General features: G+C 39.6%; 1 protein-coding gene across 1 annotated transcript in view; it reads left to right on the top strand.

Moving 5' to 3' along the window:
- The window catches only part of ppp1r11 (protein phosphatase 1, regulatory (inhibitor) subunit 11), a 32974-nt gene extending 20079 nt beyond the window's left edge, over window positions 1-12895 (top strand). The window contains exons 2-3 of the mRNA XM_062056762.1: window positions 554-662; window positions 4386-12895. Of these exons, the coding sequence (XP_061912746.1) occupies window positions 554-662; window positions 4386-4570 (294 nt within the window). The 3' untranslated portion in view covers window positions 4571-12895. The remainder of the gene's footprint in view (window positions 1-553; window positions 663-4385) is intronic.
- Window positions 12896-13464: the final 569 nt, after the last annotated feature.

Below are 13464 nucleotides of genomic sequence, written 5' to 3' on the forward strand. Positions count from 1 at the left end.
TTGAAATAAGACTGTAACATAAAAAATGTGGAAGAAGTAAAGCACTGTGAATATTTTCTGGATGCACGGTAGCCTCCAAGAAGGGTGAAATATCTTTTAACTCATATGTAACTCAGGTTTCCATGGAAACAAATCGTGTGCTGGCTTATCTTGATGAGATGGTGGGGTGATGCCACTCATAAACTCATGGCATCCTCGTGTCATGGATTGCATTGTGTCACTCCGTGTGTATGACTTCAACATTGACCATTTATGTGTCTGTGTATACTATAATAATTGTTTACTAGTTAGCGTGCAGAAAAATGACGTAATGTGACGCAAAAATTAATATATGCATTTCAGGAAGTGTATGTGTATGCTAGCAATATGTGTGTGCATTAGCCTTAAAAATGTTTTAAATGTGTCAATCTCTGTCCAACTAACTGCTCTTTAATTGACTGATGAACAGTCCAGTTGGGGACTGTTGTCCAAAGTTAGATGGTATAGAGTCTGCTCCAACAAAGTTGCGTCGCAATACTTTTGTCTCCATGCTGTATTTCTGACATGTCTTCAGGAGGGCCGCAGCCTGACAATCAAGCTGAGGAAGAGGAAGACAGAGAAGAAGGTGGAGTGGTCGAGTGACACAGTTGACAATGAGCACCTGGGGAGGAGGTCTTCAAAATGTGAGTACATTTTACAATTTGAGAAAATTTGGACAACCAAAAATAATTTGACTGTCTCCATGATACAACATTTTTCAGGTAATATTGTGAAATTCCTCACTTTATTGAGCATATTATTGTGTAAAAACAGTAAAACAAATCTAAATTTAAATTATAAAGACATAATGGGAAGATAAAGTTCACATAGTTACGCATCTCAATTTTGAGTGCTTTTACTTCTCACAAATTTAAAACGGAAGTTTAAAGGGGACCTATGATGATTTTAATCTACATTTAAAACACTTTCTTGTTGTCTAGATAACATGCATTGGATATGCTTTGATGTAAATTTTGCTCCTGTCACATTTGTTACCCATTTTTGAGTCTGTCTGAAAGATGTTTGTTTCTGGAGGCATTCCAAGATTGCAAATGAAACCACGCCCAACCATTTCCAAAAGTGTAAGAATTAATCTTTTGATATTATGCACTGTTTAAAGATATATATATATATATATATATATATATGTATTGAAGTTGTCACTGCTATTTTTTTCCAGACACAGTCGAATATAAACTTCCTAAACATTTTAAAGATTTACCCGGTAACATTAGGTACATCTGCCCACTCGCAGAGCGATTCAGACCTGCATAAAAAATAGCTGCATAGAGCAGCATGTATGTTACTGCATGTCCCACATAGGGGTTAAAATGCACATGCCACAATTAGATGAAAATAATACTTTATCCCTGCGATGAGGTGGCGACTTGTCGAGGGTGTACCCCGCCTTCCGCCCGATTGTAGCTGAGATAGGCTCCAGCGCCCCCCGTGACCCCGAAGGGAATAAGCGGTAGAAAACGGATAGATGGAATACTTTATCCCACCTTGTTTGTGTTTCCTCATAGCCTGAATAGCTAGGCTTAGAGAATGCCCTAAAGTCCACCTGGCTGTGACATCACGACAAGAGATCGACCAATATTGTTTTTTCAGGGCCGATACCATCCATCCATTTTCTACCGCTTGTCCCTCTCGGGGTCGCGGGGGGTGCTGAAGCCTATCCCAGCTGCTTTCGGGCGGAAGGCAGGGTACCCCCTCATCATAGGGCCAACACTGATAGACACACAACATTCACACTCACATTCACACACTAGGGCCAATTTAGTGTCGCTAATCAGCCTATCCCCCAATTTTGATCATTAGTAGTCAATGAGGCCGATGACGAATATTTGGAGTCAATATTAATTTGCAGTACAATTTTGCTAAACATAAATAGTATATGTCAGTAAACAGCTGGACAAGGCTTTAATTTGTTTTTTTGATATTTTTGGGGGTGAAACATCGGACCAGTACTCATAATGTATTATGTGGCGCTAAAGTTGTGGTTAATTTAGCATCAAACAACTTCAGGGGATTTCACAAACACCTTTATTACGTGTGTCTAAGATGAGCATCATCATTTGCATTTCAAAATATGGGAAATCTCCTGGTAAAATGGGTACAGATATGGGATTTTACTACATCACAATAACTTACAAGCTCATCGATTTTATAGCAGTTAATGGATGTAATACATTGTAAGGTTTCCTCGTGAGGAAGCTAAATATTGATTAGTTGGTTGGTTGGTTGAAGTTTATTTCAAACATGTATACAGTTTCAATATGATACATCACATATTTTACATATTTTAATTTCGCTTTACAGCATGTCCAAAAAGGAGTGGAAAGAAGCAAAGTTGTATTTATCCTACCCATTTTTTACTTCATAACAATAACTTACACATATGTTCACTTTCTGTTTTCCATTTGTAACACAATTTACATCAATTATTTGTCAATATGGTATAATTGATATGAAATGTACAAGTTTCTAAATATGGAAAACATTTAAATACGAGTAAAACTAATTCTGGGATCCTTCATGTAGCCTAAGCCAGAAATGAGCTGCTGTCTGCTTTTCTTTATGTAAGTCTCCTATTTGTCAATTTACACAAAGTGTGGATTTTTGGCAGAGAAATGTTTTCTGTCATCTTCATGTCCATCCGTCTCTGTTGTGTTGTAATTTGATTGAATCACAGAACATACAAACTACAAAACCAATGAAGTTGGCACGTTGTGTAAATTGTAAAAAAAAAAAACAGAATACAATGATTTGCAAATCCTTTTCAACCTATATACAATTGAATAGACTGCAAAGACAAGATACTTAACGTTCGAACTGGAAAACTTTATTTTTTGCAAATATTAGCTCATTTGGAATTTGATGCCTGCAACATGTTTAAAAAAAGCTGGCACAAGTGGCAGACAGACTGAGAAAGTTGAGGAATGCTGATCGAACACTTATTTGGAAAATCCCACAGGTGAACAGACTAATTGGGAACAGGTGGGTGCCATGATTTGGTATAAAAGCAGCTTCTATGAAATGCTCAGTCTTTCACAAACAAGGATTGGGCGAGGGTCACCACTTTGTGAACAAATGCGTGAGCAAATTGTCCAACAGTTTAAGAACAACATTTCTCAACGAGCTATTGCAAGGAATTTAGGGATTTCACCATTAAAGGTCTGTAATATCATCAAAAGGTTCAGAGAATCTGGAGAAATCCCTGCACGTAACATTGAATGCCCGTGACCTTGGATCCCTCAGGCGGTAATGCATCAAAAACTGACATCAGTGTGTAAAGGATATCACCACATGGGCTCAGGAACACTTCAGAAAACCATTGTCAGTAACTACAGTTTGTCGCAACATCTGTAAGTGCAAGTTAAAACTCTACTCTGCAGAGCGAAAGCCATTTATCAACAACACTCAGAAATGCAGCCGGCTTTGCTGGGCCCGAGCTCATCTAAGATGGACTGATGCAAAGTGGAAAAGAGTTCTGTGGTCTGACCAGTCTACATTTCAAATTGTTTTTGGAAACTGTGGACGTCGTGTCCTCCGGAACAAAGAGGAATAGAACCATCTGGATTGTTCTAGGCGCAAAGTTCAAAAGCTAGCATCTGTGATGGTATGGGGGTGTATTAGTGCCCAAGGCATGGGTAACTTGCACATCTGTGAATGCACCATTAATGCTAAAAGGTACATACAGGTTTTGGAGCAACATATGTTGCCACCCAAGCATCGTTATCATGGACGCTCCTGCTTATTTCAGCAATACAATGCCAAGCCACGTGTTACAACAGCGTGGCATAATAGTAAAAGAGTGCGGGTACTGGACTAGCCTGCCCGTAGTCCAGACCTGTTTCCCATTGAAAATGTGTGGCGCTATATAAAGCCTAAAATACCACAACGGTGACCCCGGACTGTTGAACAACTTAAGCTGTATATCAAGCAAGAATGGGAAAGAATTCCACCTGAAAAGCTTCAAAAATTGGTCTCTTCAGTTCCCAAACGTTTACTGAGTGTTGTTAAAAGGAAAGGCCATGTAACACAGTGGTAAAAATGCCCCTGTGCCAACTTTTTTGCAATGTGTTGCTGCCATTAATTTCTAAGTTAATGATTATTTGCAAAAAAAAATTAAGTTTCTCAGTTCAAACATTAAAAATATTTTCTTTGCAGTATATTCAATTGAATATAAGTTGAAAAGGATTTGCAAATCATTGTATTCTGTTTTTATTTACGATTTACACAAACAAGCCTTCCATGGGTTGTCATTTAACAAATGTTGCCCAGTATCATATTTTTTTTCTTAAAATAAGGGATCATCTTGTGGCTCACATTGACCATTACCAATCCAGTGTGCTGCATTTCAGGCTGCTGTATTTACGAGAAGCCCCGACAGTTTGGTGAGTCGTCCTCGGAAAGCGAGGGAGATGATGACGATGAAGGTTGCGGCAGCGCACACTGTATCCTGGGCCACGGTCGGAGGGATCACATACAGAGGGGCGGCGGGGGAGCCACGGTGCCCCCGAACTCTGGAAGGTCTCATACTCACTAGGGAGCTCTGCAAGGAGGGTGTGGTGGTGTGGCAAGGTTTTTAGGGAAATAAAAAGAGTTCCTCGTCACTGCAGTAGCACAAACTAACAGTCTTTAAGTTAAGATCCATTACAAAGGAAGAAAGATGTGATTCTGCTTACCGCGCATGTAACCTGAATTTGCTCACATGTTTTCCACGTACTTAAATCATAAAAAAGTTTTCTATCTCAACCTATTGAAAATGTAACAGGAGTTCCAGTTTGGAGGGACTTAAAAGCAATAGCCATGGAGATCAGTATTGGCATTAAGAGAAGGCAGAATGTCGTTTAGTATTAAAGGACAAATGCATTTTTCTTTTGACGTCGTATCATACACACATCAGATGGGTCTGTTTTTTGCACAGCTCTTTATTAAAGAAGTCTCAAAGCTAAACATACAAGAGGATCATAGCGTTGATTAGTGATTTTGCAAACACACAAACTAGATAGACTATGAGGATCAAAAAGGTTTAATTGAAAAGCTCCTGTGTCCGAATGTAGGCTGCTTCCTTTTTAAATGCAAGCTTTTGTGTAAAACAAATGAAGGATTGGCATAGTTATGTTGATTTGTTGTTGATTGTTTAGTAATAGCATTTCGGGGAAAAAATTCTGACAAAATGTACATTACTGCAACCAGCAGAAATGCTGCTGATTCAGGCTCAACTACTGGATTATGAAGTTTAAAGAACAACATGATGTCAACTATGTTCCATTCAAAATGATTGGACCCATTGTAAATCACATTTGCAATATGTACAATCGTTCAAAAAATGGCCACTTCGAATGAACGCTGACTGCTTGTAATAGTGTTGAACAAATTGAATGGCAAAATATCTTATGTTTCAAAATGTTGCAATTCAATGCAATTTACAACGGAGGGCTACATCATTTGAAGTTGTGCTGGAAACTCTTAATTTCCTCAGTACCACACTGGCATCAATAGCACTTCTGTATTTACACTCAAGTCTTTTGAGTGCATAAGTGCGTTCACACTGAGAAGTAGAGCAAAATGCAAGAGTACTGCCAGAACCCGAATGTGGAGTTCAAAACACTCAAAATGGTGAGTGTGCAGTTATATATACTTACCACTTTCTATTTTCGCCATCCTGCCAGAAAATTATGGCGGCCGAGGAGCAACCAATAGTGGTAGATAGTCGTAAACCGATGAATAAGTGAGTACAAACATTTGCTAGTCATTTCCTGCAAATATGCAATGATGAATCAATTTAGAACAGTGCTACATTGTCAAAATTCACACCCTCAGGAACTAAGTACAGTGGTACCTCGGGATACGAGTGTCCCAGCTTATGAATTTTTCAGGATACGAGCTGTTCTGGGCCAATTGTTATGCTTCAGGTTGCAAGCAAAAATTGGGTTACGATCCTCCACACCACTAGTTGATGTAGTGAATGTCACATTGAACCTTATAAGATCCTACCAAAACATCTGGTTTTACTCGCTAGCAATACCATACAGCTAGAGATCGATAAAACTTTGTTTTTCCAACCACAACAACGAAGAACGTGAGTTGATAATGCCAGCCAAGGACGTTAAATTAAGATGTATTAATCCATGAAAATAGGGAGAGGCTGCTGATGGTGTGTTTGACGGAGAAGCAGCTCAAAGGAGATACTGTAGAAGTTCGCTCTCCAAGGTAAATGCTGTACATTATTATTACGTTACTTCATTAAATTACTACAGTTGTTTCATACAATATGTCTATCTAAAATTTGTTCTACTTTTTAAAAGGCTGTTAAATTGGGCTGTTTTGGGGGGGTTAGTTTCAATGAGCGATGCTGTTTTGCAATACCAGTTTTCGGAGGTACGAGCTGCATCACGTAACAAAATAAACTGGTAGCACAATGTACATTGTGTACAAACTTAAGGGTACACACTTTAATTTGAGACAGCCGAAGAGATGTTATTTCATGCCATTAGAAAAGTTGTAGAAAATAAGTGGGGTGGTTTAACTCAGGAGTGTCTAAATTACTGCTCGCCATTGTCTTCAAACTGGCCCTCAAGATACATCCATCCATCCATCCATCTTCTTCCGCTTATCCGAGGTCGGGTCGCGGGGGCAGCAGCTTAAGCAGGGAAGCCCAGACTTCCCTCTCCCCAGCCACTTCGTCCAGCTCCTCCCGGGGGATCCCGAGGCGTTCCCAGGCCAGCCGGGAGACATAGTCTTCCCAACGTGTCCTGGGTCTTCCCCGTGGCCTCCTACCGGTCGGACGTGCCCTAAACACCTCTCTAGGGAGGCGTTCGGGTGGCATCCTGACCAGATGCCCGAACCACCTCATCTGGCTCCTCTCGATGTGGAGGAGCAGCGGCTTTACTTTGAGCTCCCCCCGGATGGCAGAGCTTCTCACCCTATCTCTAAGGGAGAGCCCCGCCACCCGGCGGAGGAAACTCATTTCAGCCGCTTGTACCCGTGATCTTGTCCTTTCGGTCATAACCCAAAGCTCATGACCATAGGTGAGGACGGGAACGTAGATCGACCGGTAAATTGAGATACATAATTTTTAATATACTAACGTTGATGAATTTACACATTTACTGAGGTGTCTGAGCATATGTTTATATGTAGCAATCCAAACTAGCTTTCTCCAACTGTGGTGGTAATAAAACACAACACATTAAGTCAACACACACATGCCACACAATACCCACTTAACCATGTGGACATTATAAAAGCACTATAAACATGTTATAATTACACCCACCTAACAGCACTACAAAGCATGGTATGCAAAACACTTTCTCCCCACACTTTGTTGTGTTTGATGTTTCGAGTTGATTACAAAACATTTAAGGAGGTAATCAGGGAAGTTAAAAGGGAGGGGTGGGCTTTTTCATACTCTCAATATTTAGTGTCGTCACGGTCTGATGGGGGGACTGAAAATAAAAGTTTTAGGTAATGTTTTGTTTTTCAGGCTGTTAGCTTGCTTCAAGTATTGTTTTAGGAAACTGAAGTTGCTGACCATTTCCTGATAGTATTACAAATCCTACACATCAGTGGTTCTTAACCTATCACCTAAGAAAAAACCTGGCTCTCCAAGTTTCACCATAATGACCAACATTAAAATACAGCAGCGTAGTAGGCCTTAGTATTCATTAAACACAAGAAGGAAGTGTAGTTTGACAAGTTTATTTAATATTTTGGCCACTGTAACATTACACACAGTTTGAACAGTAGCACTGTGTTTTAATGAAGGAAAATCAAAACACTGTACTTTAATCAAGTGGTTCTTTGGCGTACCAACAGATAGAGCCTGCGTAACACCGGTGGTACACGTACCACAGTTTGAGAATCACTCCTATACATTCTCTATTATACACATGATCGTATTTACGTTATGATCCTTGCTTTGCTGCATTGCGAAAAATTTGGATTTTCCCCTGGCAATTTTGCTTTATTGCAGGTTGTACTGTGTTTTAACATGTTTATTTTACATGAGATATTAAATCAATATGCCGACTTAAATCACTGCAACCGCCAATTATGTGTGAAAACAGCTGTGTAAACTTCAATCAATCAATCAACGTTTATTTATATAGCCCTTAATCACACCCTTAATCAAGTGTCTCAAAGGGCTGCACAAGCCACAACTTGATCAACACAAGTGTCCGCCCTGAGATCGGTAGGTCGTGTGTTCAACCCCCGGCCAAGTCATACCAAAGACTGTAAAAATGGGACCCATTATCTCCCTGCTTGGCACGCAGCATCAAGGGTTGGAATTGGGGGGTTACATTACCAAAATGATTCCCGAGCACGGCCACCGCTGCTGTTCACTGCTCCCCTCACCTCCCAGGGGGTGGAACAAGGGGATGGGTCAAATGCAGAGAGTAATTTCACCACACCTAGTGTGTGGGACTATCAGTGGTACTTTAACTTTAACTTTAACACACACACTGTCACAGTTGAGCACACTGAATTGGAATAATAAAAAACATAAGAGCTTTTTTGTCACTGCAAATTACTGTAACTTTCTCTATACAGTTCGGAAGTACGTCAGATTATGATTGTATATACTGTACCTGTATGTGTATATATACTGAACAAAAATAATAAGACTTTTGTTTTTACTTCCAATTTTCATGAGTTTAACTTAAAGATTTAAAACTTTTACTTTCTACACAAAATACCTATTCCTCTCAAATATTGAAAAAAAAAAAATCTGTGTTAGGAGCACTTCTCTTTGCCAAGAGAATCTGTCCCACCTCACAGGTGTGGCATATCAAAATGCTGATTAAACAGCATGATTATTGTACGTGTGCCTTAGGCTGGCTGTAATAAAAGGCCACACTAAAATGCAGTTTTTCTTTATTGGGGGTCATAAAATCAGTCAGTATCTGGTGTGACCACCCTTTGCCTGACGTAGTGCAAAACATCTCCTTCGCATAGAGTTGATCAGGTTGTTGATTGTGGCCTGTGGAATGTTGTTCCACTCCTCTTCATTGGCTGTGCCAAGTTGCTGGATATTAGCAGGAACTGGAACACGATCCACAGCATCCCAAACATGCTCAATGGGTGACATGTCCGGTGAGTATGCTGGCCATGCAATAATTGGGATGTTTTCAGCTTCCAGGAAGTGCTTACAGATCCTTACAACATGGGGCTGTGCATTGTCATGCTGCAACATGAGGTGATGGTCTGGGGTGAATGGCACAACAGTGGGCCTCAGGATCTTGTCACAGTTTATCTGTGCCATCCATAAGTGGAGCTCTACTCTGAGTCTCTCCCGGATGACTGAGCTCCTCACCCTATCTCTAAGGGTGACCCAAGACATCCTGCGGAGGAAACTCATTTCTGCCGCTTGTATTTGCGACCTTGTCCTTTCGGTCATTACCCAAAGCTTGTGACCATAGGTGAGGGTAAATCAAGAACTTCCCCTTCTGGCTCAGCTCCTTCTTCACCACAACAGACTGGTGCAGTGACTGCAACACTGCCGACGCTGCACCAATCCGTCTGACAATCTTGCGTTCCATTCTTCCCTCCCTTGTGAACAAGACCCAGAGGTACTTGAACTCCTACACTTGAAGCAGAACTTCTCTCCTGCCTCCGGGGGTGCAGTCCACCATTTTCCGACTTAGAACCATGGCCTCAGATTTGGAGGTGCTGATCCTCATACCTGAAGCTTCACATTCGGCTGCGAATGAAGGCTGAAAGTCCTAGTTTGACGAAGCCAACAAGACCGCATCATCTGCAAAAAGCAGAGATGCGATTCTCTGGCCACCATACTGGAAACCCTCTACAGTGTTGACTGCACCTAGAAATTATGTCCATAAAGATAATGAACAGGACCGCAGGACAGGATATGAATCATTTTGGGCTAATTTAAGTACCATTTTAAAAATAATGTGTTACTACTTCGAATTTGCAAAACATTTTAGCTAAATTTGTAATATAAATCTGGTGTTAAACCATATAATCCACATTTGAATTCAGAAAAAGTGTCAAATCATCATTCTTCAAGGAAAAACATGTATAGAGCTAAACTCTGTTTTCTACCTGTCCAAATGTTTTCTCTTAGAGGTCCATACAAAAAAATCTAAGAATGTAGAGGCCACTTTGTCTATTAAACGCAGTAAACACAACCCAATGTAGGTCAAATATATGCAAAGAAGTTAAATAAAGAAACATTTAATTTAGGGCTGGGCGATATATCGATATACTCGATATATCGCGGGTTTGTCTCTGTGCGATATAGAAAATTACTATATCGTGATATTCGAGTATGCGTTCTCACGCAGTTGCTTTTAGCTGCTGGCATTATACTACAGGCTCTCCTCGCTCTTTCCTGTCTCCCCTTCTCACAGACAGCAAGCGCAGCTTCTACACACGTCACATACTGTCTCGTCATACGTCACATACTGTATGTATACGCCCTCTCGCAGCAAAGAGTAGCAGCATGGCTAACGTTAGCTGTGATGCTAGCGGAGCGGTGTGAGTGATAAGGTAGTACAAGAGAGAGAAGGTGCAAATCTGGTAACAAATGAAGGAATAATTAATTCCCCCCAAAAAGAGCAGGGGGTCCATCGTCTGGCGGTGGTTTGGCTTCAAGTAGGAATATGTCGAACAGACAACCGTAATTTGTCAAGTGTGGGGCGAAAGCGTTGCTATAAAAAAAGTAGCATTACTGCTAATACGTAGCATCATTTGAAAAGTCACCTGCTAGAGAATGAACAGTGCTTACTCCGCATGTCAACATCTCCGTTCGGTGCCACACGTCCACACCTTCAAAATGCCGAGGCAAACATTTCCAGATCAACACCGTATGAAAAAAATAGTGATTTTTTTAGTTGTGATTTCCTTCTCTGCATGAAAGTTTTAAAGTAGCATATATTAATGCAGTATGAAGAAGAATGTTTTAATGTAGACACATAGAATCATCATACTGCTGTGATTATATGCATCAAGCGTTCATTCAAGTTTAAGGCAAAATATCGAAATATATATTGTGTATCACGATATGGCCTTAAAATATCGCGATATTAAAAAAAGGCCATATCGCCCAGCCCTAATTTAATTACATTTAAAAAATCCTTCTGATCTTAGTTAGTTTCAGTTTATTTCAAACATGCATACAATACAATTACAATGTAAGCATCACATATTTCCAGTTGTTTCATTACAGCACGTCCGAATAGGAGTTGGAAGAAGCAGAGTTTATGTAACCCTACCCCTTTTTATATCATAGTAATTTTACCCCATTTGTTTGTTCTCTGTAACAGAGTAGGTTGCCAAAGCAACTAGTATAAGTGTAATATCTTGTAAGTTGCAACATTACAACTTTTTCTTGTTCACATTACAACTTTTAAGTATTATTTCAACATGCCGTGGGTTGATGCAAAAAAAATAGCTGAGGTCTGCACTTTGGACACCCCTGTGGTACACGATTGATTGGTAAGCTCACTGAAATGGGCTCTCTATATTTTAGAGAACAAAATGTTGTATTAATATTATTAAGAGACTAATAATTGTTTGTTCTTCTTGTGGACAATGCTACAAATTGTGTTTTACGTCCGCTATTTTTCTGAAAGTTGCAATTTTTCATGTCTTGAGCATTGTGAAGTAGTGGCTCGACTATACTGAGGTGAATCACTACTCATCTACCAACTCATTGGATAAACCACACTAACATTATCATTAAGTTTGCAGCATGTTGTCCGAAAAAGGAAAAAGAACACCAACAAAGATATGGGATGATTTTATGTTGAGAATCTGATTTACATTTTTGATTGTTTAGAGTAGATTGAAGTATTTGTTTGTTGCCCCCAAGCTGTGTACTCCTTTCTCAACTGAGCAAAATGATTTAAAAAAATATATATATTTACTTTCCCACGTGCATAGCAATTCATAAAATGTACATTGGTCTTGGTACTGGTAATTGCACATTTCTGTAAATACAATTAAGCGTAATGAGGTCTGACTGAATGTTATTAAAAGGTTTGAACTGTGATTGGAGGTTTTATGTTGTGGACACTATAGTCGTTGATGCGTCTTATTTCATTCATCTGAAGCAGAAAGATACACAAAAGTAAATTCAGTTTGAAATACTCTTCATGTACAAAAAACAGTAGTTTCAATAATTTGTTTTCCCATAAGATGCCTTTTGTACATTGTCTTACCTTCTGGGTGACAGGTGTCATTTCCAGTGGCGGGCCGTGCGTTTACAACCTAAGCCTTCAGTGATGACCGACTTCATGATTACCTCTCAAAATACCATAATTGATGTCACCACATGACCATTGCTGGAGAAATACTATACAGAAACACATTCAAGCACTACTGGGCATTGTACAAAACGGGTTATTTTCTAGCGCATTTAAAAATCAATAAACAAGCATCAGTAATTAAGCCCATATCTTATGTGGTACTGTCAAAATTTAAATTGCAAAAAACATTTTAAGCGTGAAAAAATAAAGAAATAAAATATCTGAACTCACATTTCATCAACAGCTCAGTTCGCTTCCGGGGTTTGCTGACATTGTCTCACAAGATGTAGTTTCTCTTCAAAATGGCCTTGCAAATATATGTGTTGTCTTGTCTAATCATAAAAGATGCAGACAAGGCGTGTTGGCTGAGTTCTTAAAGTTTACTCCACAGCGTGCTCATCAATAACATCCAGCTGCCGGCAACAACCTAAACGGGGCTACTGTGCATGCTCTACACCAGGGGTCACCAACGCGGTGCCCGCGGGCACCAGGTCGCCCGTAAGGACCAGATGAGTCGCCCGCGGGCCTGTTCTAAAAAAAAAAAATTGAAAAAAAAAAAAATTGAAAAAAAAAAAAAAAAAAAAAAAATTAAATCTACATAGAAAAAACACAAGATACACTTTCAATCAGTGCATCAACCCAAACAACCTCCCCCATGCACACTCATCCACACAAAAGGGGTTATTTCTTTCTGCTACCAATATTCTGGTTCCCACAACATAGACAACACATCTGCAAGGGACACAGTCCCTGAACACAACATAGACAACACATCTGCAAGGGACACAGTCCCTGAAGCACACATGATTGTATAGGCTGCTGGTCCACTAACATTTTCATTAATTACTATTTTTGATGTAATTATTTTTATATTGTTTTACTTTCTTTTTTATCCAAGAAAATGTTTTTTTATTTATTTATCTTATTTTATTTTATTTTAAAAAAAAAGGGCCTTATCTTCAACAGACCAGGTTGTCAATGAAATTAGATTTTTTTAAAGGGTTTTTTAAACCAGGCCCAGTCCAGATAATGTCCAAGTCGGACTCAGCAACACACACCTTCATTCATGTACACAGAAAAAAATTAGGGAACACAACAGATTGCATATAATTTATAAACAAAACACTTTGCATTCCATTCGAAAGGACGTTCCCTTTAGATT

Source organism: Entelurus aequoreus, linkage group LG08, assembly GCF_033978785.1.
Source record: "Entelurus aequoreus isolate RoL-2023_Sb linkage group LG08, RoL_Eaeq_v1.1, whole genome shotgun sequence".
Classification (NCBI taxonomy): domain Eukaryota; kingdom Metazoa; phylum Chordata; class Actinopteri; order Syngnathiformes; family Syngnathidae; genus Entelurus; species Entelurus aequoreus.